Below are 21,835 nucleotides of genomic sequence, written 5' to 3'. Positions count from 1 at the left end.
CATTTTACCTAATTTCCATAGTGAATTAGGCCAGATCTTTATGGGGTGTCTGATTTCTGTATATCCATCAGGCAGGACTTTTGTTCTCTAATATCCTGGATTTTGAATAAATTCTGTGTACAGTAACAAGTGCTGCTGCTTTTGATTCCCTGAGGACATATTTTTAATGCTGACAGTTTTCTATAATAGGTAGCAAAATCCTATGTATTATTTTTTACCATGGAACACAATGTGGCTGAGTAATAAAATAATATTTTCCAAGAGTTCAGTGTACAGACTCTTTCACATCTTACAGAAGAGAAAGGATATAGCATTTCTACTCTGTTTTAACCCAGAAGCAAATTAATTTGTGGATCTTTGATTCCCTCAATGCAGATAAAAGGTAATCAGGGAAAATAGGTGGATTGCAGCAAGTACCTGGCAGAAAGTCTAGGCAACATAAATTTAATCTTTATTTCCTTAAATTCTGCCTCCTAGAATTTGATTTATTGTCATGTGTAAGAAACTGTAGGCACTTCAGAAAAGTATGGTTTATGTCAAACTATGATGAAGTAAATCATCTTATTTGCTCAACTGAGGAATCCAGTGTAATGAAATAACTGATGGAGTCCTACAAACTTACAGGTGAATTCAGAACTGAGCTTAGAAAAAATTTGGAAGGATGAACTAATTCTGTGGCAGAGCTGCAGCCATTTGCTAGGGGAGCTTTGTGAATCAGTTCCCATAAAGAAATATATACAGGACTTCAGCTACTTAAATGTATTAGGCAACCAGTGGTTACTTTAACCAACAAAATGATATTTTATTTTACTCTACTGAGCCCCTATCCAGATATGTTTCTTTTATCTTGTGTTAATTACATTCATTATATACACTATGTGAAGGCCTTGGTTTCAGTTCCAATTAAAGCTGATATTTAAGGATATCTGCATGGATGTGTGTTAAAACAATATTTATCCCAAAACTGAAACAATTGTACATGCTTGTGAATCATCTTACCTGTGAAGAAAAAAGGGAACTCTTTCAGCTCAGTGCGTGCCTTTTATTACAGGACTAACATGGCTTTCAGAAGACCTGTGCTTACTTGCAGGGCAAATTTGCAGGGCAAATTTGTTTATTTACATGTTTATATGAGCAAAGCTGAAAAATTACAATTTTGGTGCCTGTAACACTCATCACTTAATGCTCATAGTATGCCAGTCTTGTCGCTTAAATGTATGGAACCAGTCAGATCCCATGTCTCCTGCAAAACATGCATCCAATTTCATCATCTAAAGCAATAGCTTTCATTTATAATTAATAACCTGTTCCATAAGCCTCATCTACACTTCTAGATGGCTATGCTATCCTATGTGCATACTAAAAAATGGAAGATATTTTAGAAGGTTTGAAGTAGGTGAGATCCTGCTGGGAGAGAAAACTGCTAGAAGTGTATTATGTTGAAGGTCTACATATAAACTGTGACCTAATGAAATACCACCAAGGAACAGTGACAAGATTTGGATTTGTTTGCTGGCTTAGGTTTTGTCCTACCTAGAAATGCAGTTTAGTTTAGACTGTGTTGTGTTCGTGCTGTATTTACAGGCAAAGAAGGGAAATTATGCTTTCCTGTGGGATGTGACAGTGGTGGAATATGCTGCACTGACAGATGATGAATGCTCTGTGACAGTCATTGGAAACAGCATCAGCAGCAAAGGATATGGGATTGCACTCCAGCATGGAAGTCCCTACAGAGATCTTTTCTCCCAGAGGTAAACTGAAACAAGGCTCATTTTATAGGATTTCTGTCTATAGCCAGCAATAGTTCACATTAACATTGGCATTTAATTAATAAAGAGCAATGAATGCATGACAGCAGAGAGGTTTTGAGTTCAGGCTCCAACAAAGCTGCTGCTCCTTCTGCTCCATGTGCATCTGGTTTGGGAGGAGGAGACTGGAGGTGACATGTGGCCTCACACCTTCAGACAGCACTGCCTCTGGCAGAGGACTGATGTCCTCAGAGCTCGGTGAGAGGTAGAGGAGAGATTGAGGGGACATCCTGAGCTCATGCCAGTTCTGCAGGCTCTGAAGCAGTGTCTTGCTCCCTGCAGGAAGCAAGCAGCAGTGGCCTGCTTGCCATCCTTTAGGGTGGAGGGACTGATCAAAGACTCAGGATGGTGCAGGGCAACAAGAATTGCATGGGACTGACAAGACCAGAAGACTATAAAACTATGCTATTTAGTGATCTCTGAGCTACCAGCTGGGTATCTCTTGTCCATGTGAACGTGTACCCTGAACTGAAGACACAAGGCTGTGCAGGCATGTGTGCCCTTAGCAGAAGGTGAGCGCATTCTCTGCTCCAGGCAGAGATTTGAAGTGAGATTGCCTCATCTTGCTTCTCCTTCCTGAAAAGGAGCAGAACTCCAGCTGCATTACTGGAGACAAAGCTGCCTCAAGAGAAAAGATTGTTAGTAAACAGCTAAAACAGTTATCAAACCAAATCCAAAATGAATCATTCATGCGGAGATGGGACACTTCACAAGAGACAAAACAATGATTAATTAGCAACTGTTAACACAGTAATTCAGGCATTAAGTAACAGCATTGAAGTAAAATCCTTTTGAATAAACTACATTTACTAAAATAAATGAGTTGGTCGCTGCTTAAACAGATTTGTACTAAGTGGTGCACAAACAGTAGCATGTTTAGCCTCATATATTTTTGGAATTATTGTAGGAGAGCAGCAGTGGAGTGGGTTGAGCATTTCACTAGTGGGACCAGCTGCTGCAGCTGAATGTAGCCATACCAGGCATAACTAACTGGAATGTGGTGATTTCCCCTGGAAATGCTGTTTGCATTGCAGTGGAATTTTTGACGGTCTCTTTTTTTCCTAAACTTACCCAGTGGAGTTTACCTGCTGCTGTGAGTAGAAAGAAATCTTGGTATAAGGGGGTTTCAGATGAAGACTACAACACTCTGGTGGTGGAGGGGGGTGGAGTTTTGAATTATGGGATGGTAGATTTAAGAACTGTGAAGCATAAGGAAAAGACTAAAAAAAACCCTGTAGAACAGTATCATTGCAAATAATACTTGTCTTTTGAAATTTCTGCAGGATCCTAGAGTTGCAAGAAAGTGGAGATTTGGATGTTCTTAAACAGAAGTGGTGGCCACGGATGGGACGTTGCGACCTGAATAGCCATACCAATGCACAGACAGATGGGAAGGCACTCAAGCTGCACAGTTTTGCAGGAGTTTTCTGCATTTTAGCAATAGGCCTTCTTCTTGCTTGCTTGGTGGCAGCATTGGAGTTGTGGTGGAACAGCAACCGTTGTCATCAAGAAACACCGAAAGAGGTCCATAACTTTTATTCTTATCACAATTAAAAGTAGAAAACACAAAAGAAAGAGAGAGCAAGTGGAAGTTGTGGGATTTTAGGTGCTCTCACGCAATAAATTTGATTTATTTTGATTTGCCATACTAAGCTTTGCATATAACTTTTTGGGTGGTTGTTTCTAAGAAAATAAAAGCAAACAAGCAAAAGTGTCTTTTGTGCACATGGAAGGTGCCAAACTGACAGCCCTGGAGACTAAAGTCCTCTATTTATTTGTAGAGCAGATACAGCATGGGCAGCAGCAGTGCAAACTTCCCCTCATTGCCCCACCAATGTGCCTCAGCCCTGACCTGGAGAGACCACCTTTAGGGGTAAGAGAGTGGTTCAGAAACACGCCCTCGGCCACTCTGCTGTGAGTGACGGGGAGGCAGTCACGGGCACCCAGCTGTGCCATCTGTGGTGATGTTTTCTCTGATCTGAGCCCCCATCCATTGGCTGGGAGATCCGAGTCCATCCTGTGCAGGCTCTGCAGCTGCCAGACATCTGGTAGCTGCTCTCCCTCATGGCTGACCTAGGCTGAGTTTGAAGAGGTACACGAGCAATTAAAAATAAATCAGCTAGTTAATAATTGAGTAAGCCATATTGCCATGACACTGTTTAAATGCTTCCTTTCTTTTGAAGTCAATTTTATTTCTAAAAGTAGGAGCCTCTGAGGAAGCTGACCTTCATATAACATGTTTTATCTAGGAAATTATACCTGAGAAGTTCTTGGGTTTGAAGTTTCCATGCACAGCAGCCAGAAGTTAGCAATGCTAAGAAAGAATAATCAATCTATTCTCAGATCTGTCTTGCATGAAGCCTGTATTTGTTTACCTAGTTTAAATGTTTAACAAACTAACCTCGTGCAATTTTGGGGACACTGAGGCATTTGTAGGTGCTTTCATCTTGGAACAAACATTTTTTACAAGCTAATAATAGCAGTGAGCTACACTGCAGCTGGAAAATAGTACATAGGCCACCAATTCTAATCTCTCTTTTTCAAGTTGCAGGAGCAATAGACTGACATACCCGTCACCTGTAAGCAATTTTGGCAAATTGGCAACCTGATCTAGTGGATGGTGTCCCTGCCTTTGGCAGAGGGGTTGGAGTTGGGTCCCTTCCAACCCAAACAGTTCCATCTACTATGATTGTGCCCTGCTGCCTTGTAGAAGTTGCTCCTGCTGTAACTCCAAAGGTGCCCCCATGCTGGCATTGTGAAGGCCCAAAGCCCAGCAGTGTTTCACTGCACACTGTGAAGTCCTGCAGGGCACGGGCAGGGGTGCTTCCCAAAGTGTCCTCATGCTGTGTGCACAAGCACTTATCTGGTCATCCTGTGTGGTGTGTTCCCCTCTCTACACTCAGGGAATTGCCTTTGTGTATCTTTGTAGAGTGAGATGAGAATATGATTTAAAGGCAGTTTCATATAGCTAAGGTGAAAAAAAATTGCTTTTTTATTGCAAGGAGTTTTGAATACTCAATTTCCATTGCTGGAAAAGGATCTGTCTTCCCAAGTTTAAATATTTTCCTTTTTTCACTCATCCCCTTCCTTTCTTTTTTTATACCTCTAAGAAGGATTATTGCATATCTATGCCTACCCCATCCCGCTTTTCTCACTTTGCCTTTCTTCTCCTTCCCTTTCCCTCCAGTGTGTTCTTGATGAAGGTTGCTCTTGTACATCTGTAGTGCTCTCTGGCAGTTTCTTTGTCAAACATAGAATACTTTTAACCTTCTGTGTTTTAAAGTAAACTGAAGTTACTCCCATGGTAGAGCTGTGCTTGGGGAGGTTGCTGTCTGTGGGGCTGGACCTGCCCTTGGAGCACAACTAGGCTGGGTTAGAGGCAAATTAAACAGAGCATGGACAGGTTCCAGAAGGATCAGTGATGGGGAGGCTGCCAGGAGAGCGGGAGCAGAGTCAGCAGGAGCCCTGGCACAGCAGGTGTGAAGGCTGAACGAGGAGGTGCGAGGGCACTGGGCTGGCTGGAGGAAGGCGTGCAGAGGGTATGCCGGGCAGGGTGGGCTGGAATGAGGGGTCCCATGAAAGGGACAGCTGGGTACAAGGACAGGCAGGCAGCTAGAGGCACCTTGGGTTGATCAGAGCAGCCACAGGGAAGGGTGACAGCTGCCCAGGGCCAGGGACAGGCAGGATCCTCAGGAACTCTCTGCCTAGGCCAATGGCCACACGTGCCACACGGCCACATTGCTCCAGCCCTGCTGCACACCAGGGCTTGGGGCTCTTGTCACAGTGACCACAACATCCACTCAGCTAAACCAGCAAAGGAATGTAGCCGTATTTCCTGTCAGATCAGTGGCCTGACATATTTTATTTATGTACTGCCAGTGAGGAGGGATTGAAGTGGGACATCTGATGGCTACTGCAGTTAAGGTAGGAAACCAAGTTTAGAAAGAGGTGGTGAATTTAGGATGAAGGTTTTTGATGTGTTTAAAAGAACCAAGTTTTAAAACTATGGTAAGGACAGGATCCAGGGCTGAGGGGGGTGTGGAGTCCTGGGCACTCCTCTGCTTGAGGCAGGAGCAGTGGCTGAGCCTGGCATAGGGGACCAAAAGCACAAGGAGAGTTTGATCCCCAGGAGGAGTGTGTTCACAGTAGTTCATTTCTAGCACTGTGTGTTGACCAGCATTTCTATTGCAAGAGCTATAATGACAGAGCTACAGCACGAGTAGCATCCACAGAACATTAAAATCTGCCTCTTAGCTGCATCTGGTACTCCAGCCAAGTCATTAGTTCAGTAAGAGCTACAAACTCAAATCATGCTGCTGATTTTCTTCTGCTTTTGGGAAGGCTTTGGCAAAACACAAGTGTTGTGATAGCACATAAAAATTGTGGGAACTGGGATGTCTCCCAGACAATTTCTTCTGTGAAGCAGAGCTTGTGGAGGGTCACAGAGAAGGCTGATTTTCTTGCAGAATGAAATTAGACTTTGATGTTGCCTGTGAGGCAAAGAGAAGGTGGCAACATTTGGCTTCTGTGACCCTTGCCCTGTTAGGAGCTTTACAAATCCCTTGGAAAAATTACAGTGGAACCAGGATTGAATGAGGAGTTGTCTTGGCTTGTGAAGCCCTTGTGCAGCATTCTCACTTGGGCATGACCCACCTGGTTGGTTATATCATGTCAATTGCCATCTCCAAAGAAAAGAAATGTTGGGACGATGAATATACAACTACTATGGCAGATTTATGGCAGGGTTGGGTGGTGTGCAGCTTGCTGGAGAGAGAGAAAAAGCATTTTTTAGAGACTCTTATTTTTTTATTTTGAGGGTCTGTGAAGTCTGTGGCTAAAAAATGTGCATTGCCTTTCTTGGCATTGGAGAAACATTTTCAGCTGACATTAAGGTGGTGTTTTATGCCAGTTGGTTGTCTTTTCTTTTTCCACTTTGTATTCTTTAGGCTTTTGGGGAGGTTAGGCTGAGCCAATACATTGATGTCCAAGGACTCAGATGTCTGCATGGTATAAATCACAGCTCTTAATTACACTGAGTGTGCAGAATGTAGTATTAACTATGAGACGAAGAGAGGCCTGTCTTTTGAAACCTGACAACATAACTTGGATGTTGATATTAACCTGATCTACATTTGTAGACTTAATAGGAAGAGTTGTGTCAAGGGAACACTGCTTCAAGTTAGAATATTTTTTACATTTTTCACATATGAAGAAACTCAACCCCACAAAAATGTAAAAGAAAATATAGTATTGTCCCTATGCACTATATCAATTCATTAAGAAAAACCTCCAGGAAAGATGAATTATGTTTATTTTTCCATGTTGCCATTGGTTCACAATTGTATCTTTCGAGGAATAGTGAAATTTCTTGCTAGAAGAGCAAAGGCTGGGTTGATCTTTTTCAGGATGTTGCTACAAAATATTTTTATTGTATTTGAAGGAGATTTGTAAAAATGTTTTTAATGAGTTCTGCTGTACAAATCTTAATGTTATCCCTATTTAATCCTTATCAGATCAGATTAACAAAAGAAAGATTAGCTCCAGCATCAGGAAAAAATGTACTGCTGCAACATCATGCCACATGCTTTTATTAGGGCTCGAGTTTGCAATCTCTTCAAGCTAGAAAATATCTGGTAATGTTAAAGTTGCCTTATTACTTTCTAACTCAGAAAAACTTGCACTAGATCATCTTTTTCCAAAGAGATATTCTGGTATTTATAATCACCCTCTACTCATTGTTGGTACCCAGCCATCCAATACCCACAGTGAAATTTAGCCAGCTCATACATCTATCTCTGTATGTAAAAATCTTGAATTTACACAGCTGCTCCTCAGCCTGAAATACTGATACCTAATCTTTTGACTTTGGTAAGCTTCAGAAAATTAGGGAGTTGTGAAAAATTAATATTTATTCTGGAGTCTTTGTTCAGTCACTTTTCATCCCTTTTAAATGACTGGGCAATCAGATAAAGTTATTAAAACTGGTACCATATAAATGTTGAACTTTTGACAATTGCCTCTGGATTTTTTTAACTTTTGTATGAATCCTATGCATTTATTTCACAATATCAGTAAGCCATAATGTAATTTGGGTCATTTAACAGCCAAGGGCTTTGCCACATCATCATATTGTTGGTATCTTTTATCCCCTCTGAAGGAACGAAAGGCAGTTTTCACATCTTTGTTGTCATTATGATCCAACGTGGATGCTTCCTGCAATGGGCTCCCCAGCATCCTCTGTGCTTTATCAGCTGTGTCTTTGTGTGATGTGCTATTCTCTGAAGATTATTACTTCTGAGATCTCATCAGAGCTATGAAGAAAGCATTCCTTGTTCATCCATATACTACAAAATAATGGGAAATTATATGCAAAGATAAAATATCCTACTATTCATGGAAAGACAGTTAAATTCCCATATTTTTCACTGTCCATGAGATTATTCACTAAAAAATTAACAGGCAACCCCATATTAAACAAAATTAGCCACTTGTGCAGAATGATTTTTTGTTTTCTGGGATCTGATACTTGTTGCATTTCTCATATTGATTCACTTATATTTGATATAGCTCGTGAAAGACAGTGTTGGAATGACCCCAATAAATTCTTAGTTTGATTCTTTGTTTTCACAGATAATAGATATGATTAATCAAAAATCTATTTCTCCAAACCAGCTTTGCTATTTCTAGCAATGTGAGTGTTTCAGAAACTGGACCCAGTGTGTTTGGAGATCTCTAGTGCAAGAAGATTTGGGGGTTTTATTGGTTAAGGCATAGCATAGTTTTCCACCTCCTGAATTGCTTCTAGTCATTGTCTCATAACTTGTGTCAAATTTATAATTCATTAACAATCACAGCATAGTTTGTGATTTCTTTCCTTTCTCATGCTTCTGCAAAATAATTTTATTCAATAGATGCTTTTCACTTTTCTGTCCTTTTTTATTTTTAAATTATTAAAAGGGAGCAGCATCTCAGGTACTGTTCAGAGTGAAAATAGTCTTGTGTACTAGTAACAGCACCTTATAATTCCTATTTCCTGTTACTCCAAGCTTAATAATGTCTTGAATCTCAAAAAGTCTAGACTCTGCAAGCTCTATGAGATAGTGGGAGGTAGCAAAATTATTCTAAAAATTGTCATGAGTATTTTGGTAGTACACAGGGTGAAAGAAAAAAAACCTGTATCTCTGGCCAGGGCAGCCTCTTGTGACCTGCCTTAAACTTCCTTTTTTCCATGTCCACTGATGTGCAAATCCCAGCCTACCTCAGAAATTCATTATTCCAGCTTTAGCAGTCATGAAAGTTACCCACTAAGGCTCTCTTCTGGTATTAGAAGAGCAGGAATCCCAGTGTACCTTACAAATGGAAATAGGAGCTGGCAGCCACGAGTCCAATGGATCCAAATTTGTCACTGCTAAGAATTGTGATTTGTACTGTGTTCATCTCACTTTAGTTCTCCAGCCAGATACTATTTCATGGCAATTGAGGCTTCTGTATCTCCAGCACGGTGTCAGCAGTGTTGATTTTGATTATTAAAGAGTCGCTTGCTTTCACCATTATTTTCACTTTCCTTGTCTTTTTCCTTGTCGCTTCATTTGCCTTGTCTCCTTTGTGGTGTTATCTTTTTATGTGATAATTTGATTTGTGCCAGGATGGTTCCTTTTGAGAGTGAAAGGAAACACAAGATCATCAACCCAATGTTTTATTTTCCCTTCATTGCATGTTCTCTATATTTTATCTTGTTTTTATTTTAAATTATTTTTTCTGTATTTTAATGACATGTCTGAAATCTTTGTACATTTTTTGCTCAGTTGCATATAAATTATCATTTGTTTGTACTACTGTATTGTATTCTACTTTTCTAAGAATAAATAAAGGTTTGTTTGGGGAAAATAAATCATGCAAACATTGGCAAAATAATGCATTTTAATGCCATCTAGAAATTCAGTTTCAAACCAGCTTTGAATGCAATAAGCTGAGGAACTTCATTTAACTAGCATTTTTAAATCAGCAAAGCGGTGTTAGGAATGAGTCAACCCAGAATGCAAAGTTTACTGTTGCTTGATGATAAAGTATAAGCTAGAAAAACAAGTCAGAAAAAAAAAAAAGGAAAAGGGAAAAAAAAAAACCAAAACTGAGGCCTAAATAATATACAAATTACCTTGTACAGAAGCTGGCAATACCTGGAAGGGCATCTTAACTAACTCCATGCTGGCTTTTTATGTGAGTGGAGAAACAAGATTTTCTCTTTGGAGGTGCCTGTAGTGAAGCAGATATTCTGTAATTCCTGGTCCCAGGCAGGGTGCACATCCAGAATCCAATGAAATCACCCAACTCCTGCTATTGATCACAATAGATTTTGGTCAAGGCTGTAATAGGTTTAACAGTGACATATCATCCCTGGGATTTATGGCATTGGGCCCAGGCTTCTGCTACCCAAAGCAGTGTGGAAGCAATTGAGTTTTGTACCAGCATATTTCCCTAACTGCAAGGAAGAGATTTTTGTATTTGGTTTAATTTTTCTCTGTCATGTAAGAAAACCCTGCTAATGGGATCCTTAGGGATATAATCTGGATTTACCTGGCATGAACCTTAGGGGGGTAGAAAATTATTCAACAGAAATAAGCTTAAAAAATGAGTGTTGCCATTCAGGGGAGTCAAAAAGAAACAACCTGTTTAAAGTTTCAGTTTGGTGATGAGTATAAGTACTTGCTTAATTTGCATTACATTGCCTATCCCAGAGAACTTCTGTGGCTACTCATGAGCTTGGCATGAGCTTACATATTTTACTGAATTGGAGCCTTAATGTGTCAGATTCTTTTAGGTTCTTCACACAATGTTTACACAGCTAATTTTTGTATGTCTTATCTCAGCCTATGGCGGTATTTTAAAGTTGACTTTTTGAAGGGGGTGTAAAATAACAAAATCAGTAAAAGTTTAAAATAATAAAAAGCATAAATGTGACTTTTTCTCAAATTTCTTTTGCATTTTTGTGGTTTGTGAAGTGCCTTAGGTGTTGAGCTGACTAAGCATTTAAGCATGTACATAAAATTAAATAAGAGGTGAATTCTAATCTCACCCAGAGCACCAAAACATTTCCATTTCTTTTAGTGGAATAAGATCAAACGTCAGTTGCTTTGAAGCACCATGTATGGACCAGAGACTGGAAGTAACATGTGCATTGAGGTTATTTGGTGAAGATTGACCTTACCATGCAATGATGTTAACATGCAATTTATAAACCTATTTATCAATTGAATTTAAATAATTTTATAGTACCTGAAATGATCTATGGTCAGTATTAGCAAAATATTAAGGTATCACAGATACCAAAACTGTACTGTGGAATTTTTTTTTTCTATTAATCAATTGCTTGATTATGATTTTCCTTAAGTCCAGACCCATACTGATAGGCACATGTATAAAAAAGAGCTACAAAAACTCACTCAACAAGTACTATTTCTTCAGAATTATTAAGTATGCAAGAGTTATCTTTTGGGAAACTGGTGGCCAGATTTTTTGTTATGCTGAGCTATTTTAATAATTTTGCTAGTCATGTCTTGTCTTATGTCAAAACAAGAGCTTGGGCAGTTTCCAAAATACAGCCCTGAATGGGGGCACAGAAACCTTTTCAAAATTTGGTTTTTAATTGCAAAAATCGTGGCTAATAGGAGTAAGGATTTTGTAAGGCTTTCATGTAGCTGAAGTGGATTTGAGAGGCTTTGTAAATCAGCTAACGTTGGGCATCAGACAGGTTGTAGAAGCAATTCTTTGTCTCCTGTGCCAACTCTCTCTTCTCCTCCTGGCATAATAGGAGAAAAATAGGAACTTCTGAGATTTCCATATGACTAGACAGGAATGGTGAAGAAGGAGAGTGTGGAGCAATCTGTTTACGCCTGATGCTCCAGTAGAGTAATTCAGACTGTTAAAGGATAGCAGTGCTTTGATTTGGGCTCACTAGAGTGAGAAATTGCATCCCTTATGGACTAGATTATATTTTAGGATTTAAAAAATGTGTAAAGCAATGTAAAGAAACCATTAAGTTTTAGTGAATTTTTGGAATAGAACCTTCATTAATTAAATTTTTCCTTCATAAAAGAGTAATCTGTCATCTCCCAGTGTAATTTTAGATGATGTCAAATTCTGAAAACACCACCCGCTTGAGGGCCATCCTCTTTTGTGGATGAACAAATGCTGTTTCAGACCAGAAGTATAAGGAATGATGAGTACATGTTTGCTGAAAAGAGTGAAATATTAATTACATTATTAGCCTCACTATCTTGATCCTTTTTTTTTTTTTCTCCCCACATCTTCCTTTCCCTTTCCATCTGGAGATGGCCAATGATGTGAGGCTGGGCCTCAGAAGCATGGTGAGAATTTCTAATAAACATACAGATGATTGGTTTCTTGTTGAAAATGCCTGCACAGATGAATCCCTGTTAGTTTCCTCCTCACCTTTACCTTCCCCTGGAACTCTCCTTGATCCTAACCTCTGTGTTGTTGGAAATGCCTGTAACTGCAGTCTGTAGTGTGTACACAGTAGAGGTTTCTCTGGTTGCAAGTTCTCCTTTCTCCCAAGTTCCTTTGCAGAGACATTGGCATGCTCATCAACCAGCACTCATTCTGTACTGCATTTTACTGCCTGCATTGAGAAATGTTTCTCTGCATTCTCGTATTGTCCTGTTAATTTTTAACATCATGAAAACTGTGGAAACATCTGTGCCGTGTGAACCACTCACTCATTCTCGTTGTCGTTGGGTTACCAGCTGGTGAACCAAGGTTGGTAAGGATTTTAAAGCTTGAATATCTCAGCATGAGGCTGGATGTCCCCTTTCATATTGAAAATGCTATCACAGGCTCTTCCCTGGCAGGTTTGGGTCTGTTGTGAGGTCTAGACTGTTTTCTCTGTGACTGCACTTAGTTAATGGGTGATGGTGAACATGGGAGCAGATCATTTCAAGACACAGCCGGCTGTTCCCCCATCAGGACTGTGTCCTGGCTATTTATTCACAGGGACAGGGATGCACTTCAAGAGGATAAATAAGACAAAGAGAGGTTTGGCTGGTTCAAAGTGGTGTGCATTGTCAGCTTCACTGGCCTGCTGGGGAGATCACTGTCTAGGGTATTCCTGGCAAGGCTCACAGGCAGGACCTGTGGGACATGGCAGAATTAGACCCCTGCTTAGACGTGATTTCAGCTTAGATAAATCCAGCCTGGGTAAGGTGTGCAACAGGACTGTGGGAAGATGTGACCTGCTTCATGGAGGTTCTTGCTACTTGCACCAGTCCTGTAGCAAGTCACTGTTACTTGTTTGGTGTCTAAGCTTTTGCTAATAATTTATTTACACCTATTTTCTGGCTGTGGGTAGCTGGAAATAAACTTTGGCAATATATTTGAAACAATTTTCTGTCACATTAACATCAACTTTGCAGGATTCTGTAATATCTCACTTTTTTTACAGGTTTACTTAGAAGGAAAAAGAGTGTTAATGTCTCTTCATAAAGGAATTTGTGCTCTCTGCTGAAGGAGAGCATCACATAGTGAATAAGGTGGCCTCTTGAAAATATTTTTTTATGAAATTTTGTTTCTTTGCAGATGATTCCATATTAAATGAAATTAACATACTGCAAAACTTTCATTTCTTTTATTCTTTCAATTAGGTAACAGCCAGCTGGACCTCACCTGATGTCAGTCTCAGTGCCTTCTTCTAACAGCTGGTTCATGGACGATAATTTAACTAATTGCTAATTTAGAAAACATGGTAGAGATTCCACTTGTAAGAGCAGAAGCTTGATTGTAGGATTGGGCCTATTTCTCAAAGCAGGTTTTCAAGTAGACTCTTGAGGTGCATCCCTGCGTATTTCCAATAAGATTCTGTTATGGTCAAACCAGCTTTGAGCAGAGCACACTCAGAAACCACTCAGCAAATTTTGTGTAGCATTAAGGGCTATTTGACTGGGTCAGCTGCCTGTGTTAAATTAATGACAGCAGACACACATCACCACTGCATCTGTGTACACGTCTCCCTGCATTTCACTGCACTGTCAGCTGCAGAATCTCCGGAATAATGAGTGTCACACAGTGAGTCTTATTAAAAAGGGGTTGTTGGTATTAATGTAACACCACACTGTATTGCCATTGTTTTGCAGCACATCTATTACATGTATCATCACTGCTTTTTCTTCTTGAGCAAGCCAATTATGCCTGGTTTTGCCAATCTGTCAGAGCCTCCTGGAATAAATTAAAATTACAGCTTTGCATATGCAGGAGCTGTAACTGAAAGTAATGATAATGACACTGGGTGAATACAGGATTTCAAACTAATCCTAACCAATTGTACACATGCAGAGCTGCTGCTGCTTTATTTCCCTTTAACAAGGTAAATATTTGAGTCCATGATGGCTGAAACCCCACAGTCTGAAGTTAGTTTCTGGGTGGAGCTGTGGGGTTTGATGCTGAGTAAGAAGAAAATAGTTTGTGGGTACTTGAGCATGAAAACTTTGCTGTTTCAGTTTTTTTTCCTCTGAATCCTTTTTCAGTTCTGCAGTATGGCTGTCTGTGCCTGGAAGTGCCTCAGAGTGTTCCTTTCTAACTGTGTACAGGTGTGCCTTCCAGCACATGTGTCTCATGACCTCTGACAGATACTTATCATTATGAACACACATCTATGAGTCAGGAGGACTTTTATATGGCTGGGAGAGACACTAGCATGTTTCCTGGAAGAGGAAGTGTCTGTCTGACACTGGAGATTGTCTCAAATTTTGAAACCTAGCCCTAATCATAAAATTACCTAATTTTTTAAAAATAGCTCTTGCACAGAATGAAAACCTAATATTAGCATTTGTGTCTTGGTTTCTTTTTCTCATCAAAAGGTAACCCTTCATGTTGTCACCCAGGACAGGAAATAAAAAACAAACCAGAAACGTGCCCTGATTGATGATTAAGGCTATATTACCTTAAAAGCTTTGTTTTCTGCATATCTCCTGAGTCTTATTAACTGCTTTAACAGGCTTTTAATTCTTGGCACAGTTACCGGCACCTGACTGGGAGGTATTGACAGATGCAAGTCATTTCCTCCCTGGATGGAATGAGCCTGTCTGCCTCTATTGGCTATGTTTCTGAAATTTTAGTCCTTCTGGGGTCAGGGCCATCCATCTTTTTCTTCTCCAGTCTAGTGTGCTTTTATTTGCATGGGTTGGATGTTGATGCAACTTATCACAGTTTTGGCATAGTTTTAGCATCACATTTCTGCAGATATTAGACTTTCCTGTTTGGGCATTTGTCTTCCTTTTTTTGCCTTGATGGAACTGCTTCATCATCTTGTAGCATTTTTATGTCTTGAAGTGGCTTTTCTAGAACTCTGTGATAAGCTCACAGAAATCATAAGTGAGAAACTGGATACCACAATGGTGTCTTTAATTAAAATATTTTTCTCAAAAAATTTTCCCTTGGAAGATCCCAAGTGTTGCAAGCCAGTAAGCTAAGTAGTATTACCATTTAATTAATTATATTTAGAGGGATGTAGGCAATTTCTTAAAAACATCAGCCAGTAGCTCCTTTCCAACACTCTTGAATTTGATCACATTAACTGACTCCAAACCTCCCAATTAGTACCATATTCTTTCAATATGACTGCCCACAGACTTTATTAGAACCAACTGTCAAGAGTCACAGAAAATAAGCTAGGGAAAAAAAAAAAAAAAAGATTACTCTGTAAATCATGGTGTCTGCATTACCTTGTTATAATTTCACTCTGTGTGAAAAGGGCAGACTTGGTTAGTTCTGTAAGGGAGTCATAGTTTCTTGCAGGTGTGACCATGCAGGTTTAGTCATTCCCAGGTAATTCTGGTGAGCCTCCTCCAGATCCACTCCCAGCCAGGGTGTGCTCCTGCTGTCAGTCACGGGCCATTGAACCTGTTTCTCATGATCAAGTGCTTGGGACATATCAGAAACCTGCCCTTCACAGGCCCTTCCAGAACTCAAACTCACTGGGGGACAGTGATGTTTCACTTGGTATTTATGCAGAAGAGAATTTCCTGACCAGGAGCAAGGTTTGGTTAGCTGTTTTCCTTAAGCTGCAGAGGATAAGCCTGGGTGTATAATAATTTTCCTTACAAGTTTCTTTCCTTCACTGATTCATTTCTTCAACTGATCTATTTGGAGTATGACAGTAATATTGAAAATAGAATTATGAAACCACCAGAGGAAAAATATTTTATCTTCTCCTGGCAACATAAGCATATACTTGTGTCCAGCACAGCCAGAGATGAGAAGTGAAGTTGAATTTGCATGAAATGTCTGAGATGTGACATATTTATAATAGTAACTAAATTTTACCTATTAAGTGCAAAAAAATTTTTTACAAATTACTGATATTTAATTAGAAGCACAGAACTACAATTAAAGGAGAACATGGAGCTGAAAATGGATAAAACATAATAAGATTTCTTTTTCTGGCTTTATTGCCATTTAAACCTTTCTCCATTTAGCTTGTTAGTTTTCAGTAATATATGCTATGTTAATGAGTTTCCCAGAAGAAAAATAAAGGAAAAAAAAAAGATTAGGTTTATTTACAGAGTTTGAAAGGTTGACTTGTCACATAATGCTATCCCAAAACCTGTGCTTCTGGAAATCTTAGGATTCAAAGTAGTTTTGTGGTGTGCAATGACAATATTTTCAAGGGTTTCTGAATTTAATCTTGAGTTTTTTTAAAAGGATTTGAGAATCATTCATTCACCATTAAGATGGTCTCATACAGACCTTGACATTTAGTTATTTAGCTGCTCTTTTCTAATAAGACAAAGAAAAAGGAAAGAACCTTTAAAAATGTGATTTTATAATCCCTCAGAGACAAGTTGTTTTCCATAACCTTTGCAAACATTTTATTTTGACAATGAAAAGGGGGAATAATGTGAATTCCTGTTCTGTTGAAAGCCTTTAAAAACTTTTCCCTGATCTTAATAAGGCCAGCAAGTTGTCCTTAATGCTGAAGAAAGAGAAGAAGGCAAGTGAAATCATCACCCCTACCTCTGAAAGAGATCCCAAGTATTTCCTTCTCTATGTACTTCATTAAGCATTCTGCTGTAGTTAGAATGGGATGTCTGTCTGCAGGAATTGGTTTTAATCTTTACTGAGAATGAAAATTTTAGCACAGTGAAACAGGAGTTTGTATTGTGAAACATGAGCAACTGCAAATCCACCATTTCCTGAGGATGCTGTCCCAGGGTGGACTGTGCATAGCAGAAGAAAAGGCCTGTCAGGCCAGGAGAGGGGAACATCCCAAAGGATGTGGTCCTTAACAATCCCTGTGGTCTGGACCCAGAGATGTGTATTAAGAGCATCCCAGCTGTGGCTCTTCATGTTTACACCTTAAAAGGGCTCAGCCAAATATGTAGGACTAATTCATGCTTTGATTTTTATGACCTTCTGTGCCCAGATGCTCCAAATGAAGATCCTGCTTCATTCACAAATTTATTTTATCTCTGCAAACAATTAACAACTGCTTGTTGCAGTTATTGAAGCCTTACCTTTCCCTCTGGGTTGGCTTTATCCAAGTCACGTTTTACTTGTTCCACTAGCAAAGCAGGATGAATACTCTTAGGATGTACTTGCAATCAAAAAAAAGAAATTCAAATATAAATAAAAAATTGGTGTATATTTTTACTTGACGTGATCTGAAGAAGGCATTAGTATTTGGCAAAAGCTCAGAAAAATGTAAATGAGTCATGAGCATTTCGCCATCGCCTAATTTAGGAATATTTGCTCTAATATTTTCTCAGGTCTAACTCGAGTTCTTTTGTTTTCTTATTTTGTAGTGGAGGCTTGACAAGGATATGAGTCCCAGATACCCAGAATGCCAGCTAGGAGTCTACATCCCAGCTAGCAGCATCGTTTGGAAAAGAAATAGTACAGGGTACCTAAGGAGGCCTTGCATAATGGGCTTGTGGGAGTTAGCTCCTTAGACACAGCATCATCATATGTGGTGCTAGCTGCAGTTTGTGCACAAGCAGAACTTTGCAGCAAGCTTTTATTGGCAAACAGGTGAGGAAAATGCAGACATGAGTGGTTGGACGTCTGTTCCAAAAGAACCCACCCAGAGAGGTTGAGCTTACTCCCATTGGGAATAATGGAAGAACTTTTCTCACGTTTGCCCCAGGTCTACAGTTTTACTTCAAGAAAAAGGAACTGAGGAAATGATGAATTAAATCCATGTAATCCTCTGGCCACTGTGCCATACATCCTTACGTTTCCTAGCTACAGAATTTAGGGAAGAGTGTCTGAGTTATCATCAGCTTGGTGCATTGTCTAAAGTATTGAATGAAGGGGCTGATAGGTCAGGTGTGTTTGTTGTCAGGAAGGACTTAATACAGCTGCAGGGGTTATCTGATCAAGTGTTGTGTGATCCCTTCATGTCAAAAAAGTTTACTTTTTATTTTATTATCCATTGATTTTTCTCTAACTCAAAATTATCCGATTAGAGGATTTGGCTGAAAAAGCAGGATTTTTAAAAAGTTATTTGTTTCTTTGGTGAGGAAGATTATATCCCCAGGTTTCTGGGAGCTTCATTGGGATTTTGGTGAATTTATGACATAAATTAAATAGGCATTCATTTTCCACTGATTAACAAAGAATTTGCAACATGCAGCTCAGCCCTGTAATCGTAGAGCAATTGTATTCCAGTTGAAATCAATATGGATTTAGCCTAAGCTAAGAACACGGGTTTGAACTGTACATCATGTAACACTAATTCATTTCCAAACCCATGCAGGGATCAGCAAATTCAACGGTTCTTGAGTAATGTAGAAGGGATGTTAAATCACAAGGTTCCAATTGAATCTGTAGTTGACATTGACTGGAATCAAGGACTTTGGAGTTGGCTTGTCAATTTACAGGGAAAAGCAAAGTTGCATAGCAGAAGATACCACTGGAATAAGATTGTAATTCTCTGTGCTCCACCTGAACACTAGTGATGAAATATTAAAAGGAGTGAGTGGCAGTGACACTGAGCCTGGACCTTGGTATGAATCAGTAAGGCTGCTGGTGTTGTGTTAAACCAACATTTAAGCCCAGGTTGACCTTGGGCAGTCAGGGATTACTGGAACATGAAAGTTTTGGGTAGTCTTGCTCCCTAGGTTGGAGTTTTGCTGTCTGAGTAATGTAATTCCAGGTTTGTGTTGGACCAGGGAATTTCTCCAGTTCCAGGGTTGTTGGGCTGTTATGCTTTGTTGCGATTCTGCTGTGTGTTACACTTGCATCAAATAACTACAACTGCAATCATAACTGTGCTTTATGAAATGTAGAGAAATTATATAATGTAATACCTTTTTATTGGCAGTACAATGCTAGCTGTTAAAATTCAGTCAGATGGCATCCCAGGTGGTTGACTTCACCCCGCCAATTTTGTTGCTTCCCAGTTTGAGCATCTTGAATGCCGTACTGAGGTGATAAACAGCCCACTGCAGGTCTTTGCTACTTCAGCATTTAAAGACAGCTCCTTTTGCTGTATTTCCTCATGGAAGCTAAAGTGTATTGAGTGAGTGGTTCTGACAGACAGATGAAGAGACCACTCTGTGATCCTTAGGAAATGCATTCTCAGAAGATGGTGATGCATTTTCTAAAGACCAATGGTGTTTTCCTGAGCTCTGACCACAGACAGACTTTTCCAGATGGCGTGTGAAGATGACAGAGAGCTTATGGTCTGTCATGCCACTGTTCCATACACAAATGCATAGTTCCCTCCCCAGGGCTCCCAGAGTGGGCCTCTCTCAGTGCTGCTCCAGTGGGTTTCTGTTCTGTGCCGCTCAGGTGACCCAGAGCCTCCTGATGGGAGGGCAGGAATTCATCATCACCACAACCCCTGGCCAGTAGATTTCAATGAAGCAACTACCCTGAAGTCAGGGATTTTTTACTGATGTGTTCTTTAGAAAAAGCTCTGCAGATATATGAGATAGTGGTGAGCTGTCATGTGGTGACAAAGGGCTGAGCTGCCCAGTGGAATGTGGAGTCCCAGGTCATTTATTTGCCTGCTATAGGCTTTTTTCTGAGCTTGTGCAAGATGAGCCAAGGGCTTGAGGGATGTGCTGATCCCTGATGCCAGCCATCAGTTTACCTCCCAGGAGGATGGGATTGACAACATCAGGAGCTTCAGCAGGCTGAGATTGAGCTCGTGTTTTCTTCAGCAGGTTTTTCATCTGGAGACGTCGCCAGACCTTGAGGTTTTGCCCAGGCACAGTTGAAATCCAAGTGATGTGATGAGTGATCAGCAGCTCTGGTCACACAGAGGAAAGGAAGGGGGCCGGATGGGGTTGGGCATTGTGTTTGGACTGATTGTTCTGGTTTCTTCCTCACTAGGACAAAGAAGTGAATCTGGAGCAGGTGCACAGACGCATGAACAGTTTAATTGATGAAGACATAGCCCACAAGCAGATCTCTCCAGCGTCCATCGAGATCTCAGCGCTGGAGATCGGTGGCATGCAGCCAGCTCAGACCCTGGAGCCGGTGCGCGAGTACCAGAACACGCAACTTTCTGTCACCACCTTTTTACCAGAACAGACAACGCATGGTGCCAGCAGGACACTGACAGCTGCCTCGGGCAGCAACCTGCCGCTGCCCCTGAGCAGCTCAGCCACCATGCCCTCCATACAGTGCAAACACAGGTCACCCAACGGAGGACTATTCCGGCAGAGCCCCGTGAAAACCCCGATCCCAATGTCATTCCAGTCCGTGCCGGGGGGAGTCATTCCAGAAGCAATGGAGCCCTCGCACGGAACATCCATATGACGAAAACAAACAGTACAAACAACCAGCAGAGATTTTTATTACAAAATTTAAAAGAAACAAAAAAAAAAAAAAAAAAAGAAAAAGAAAATGAACTCTTACATTTTTCTTGTATATACTTGTAAATAATGAAAGAATGAAGTGGGGTAAAAGTGTATTTTGAATATTCCCAATTTTCGAAGTAAGTAAAAAAACAAAACAAAAAACAAACAAAAATGTATGAATGACTTTGTAAATTTTGTTCTATATGAATAAAAAGGCAAACTACTTGTGGTCGTTCTCAAGTGCCAAAGAAGACCTGTTACTGGGACTGAGGGCCATACTTTTCTTTTTTTCCCATGGATTTCAACACTTATTCCCTTACAGGTATGGTTTTTTTAAGAGCAAAAAATTTATCTCTTTCTTGCTAGAAAAATTCACCATGCTCAGATTTCTCCTTTCCCCAGAACCCTGTTTTATAGCCACGATGACAATTCACTCAGAGAACTTAGCAGCTGGATTAGCATAACAGTAAAAAATGCTTTAAAGGTGAATTATAACTCAAATCCAACAAACAATAAACAGAGAACATTTTCCTTCTAACAAGGATTTAAACTTCCACACAGTTTCTAAATTTAAGCACAGGATTATTGGATTGTGTTTTTACTGTCTGCTATGCTGTGTGGCTCTTTTTATTTAACTTTCTGTCTTTTGTTATACATATATATATAATATATATTATATATATTATGACGTATATATTATATATATAAATGCTTTGATGAACAACAGCTTTTAGATAAAGGGGAAAGCTTTTAAGAAAAACTGCTCAGCTCTTTTGTTTCTTGTGTACATGACTGAAAATGGGGAGGAACCAATGGAGCGAGGCAAGGAGAAACTGTAAAGGCAGGAGATAATGGCACTGAGTGACTGTGCCCTCTGGTGCCATCTCTTTCCTTAAGATTTCACTGAATTTGTTGAATAATGGATGCAACGCTCCCTGTTGAAATCATATCCCTGAATGACAAGACTATAAGCACAGCTCTGCTTTTTTTCCATTGATTTTGTAAAGAGAAACATTTTAATGGCCATGTCTATAATTGTGGTAGAAATGGCTGTACAAAGCCTTTTATTTTTTTGTCTGTGAAACACAGAGGACAAAGATAGAGCAACACATATAGCTTACTTAATGTCTTGTCATGCAAATATTACCAGTGCAATGTCGTGTGACAAGAAAAAACCAAAGCAAAAGTCTAACACATTGTTTCCTTCCCAAA

General features: G+C 39.9%; 1 protein-coding gene across 1 annotated transcript in view; it reads left to right on the top strand.

The window, feature by feature from the left end:
* GRID1 (glutamate ionotropic receptor delta type subunit 1) overlaps positions 1-20,799 on the top strand; it is a 287,235-nt gene extending 266,436 nt beyond the window's left edge. The window contains exons 12-14 of the mRNA XM_059851173.1: positions 1,585-1,751; positions 3,092-3,332; positions 20,154-20,799. Of these exons, the coding sequence (XP_059707156.1) occupies positions 1,585-1,751; positions 3,092-3,332; positions 20,154-20,582 (837 nt within the window). The 3' untranslated portion in view covers positions 20,583-20,799. The remainder of the gene's footprint in view (positions 1-1,584; positions 1,752-3,091; positions 3,333-20,153) is intronic.
* The last annotated feature ends 1,036 nt before the right edge of the window (positions 20,800-21,835 follow it).

This window comes from Haemorhous mexicanus, chromosome 7, assembly GCF_027477595.1.
Source record: "Haemorhous mexicanus isolate bHaeMex1 chromosome 7, bHaeMex1.pri, whole genome shotgun sequence".
Taxonomy (NCBI): domain Eukaryota; kingdom Metazoa; phylum Chordata; class Aves; order Passeriformes; family Fringillidae; genus Haemorhous; species Haemorhous mexicanus.
Note: the sequence above shows the minus strand (reverse complement) of the source record. Positions and strands in the feature narration are given on the sequence as shown.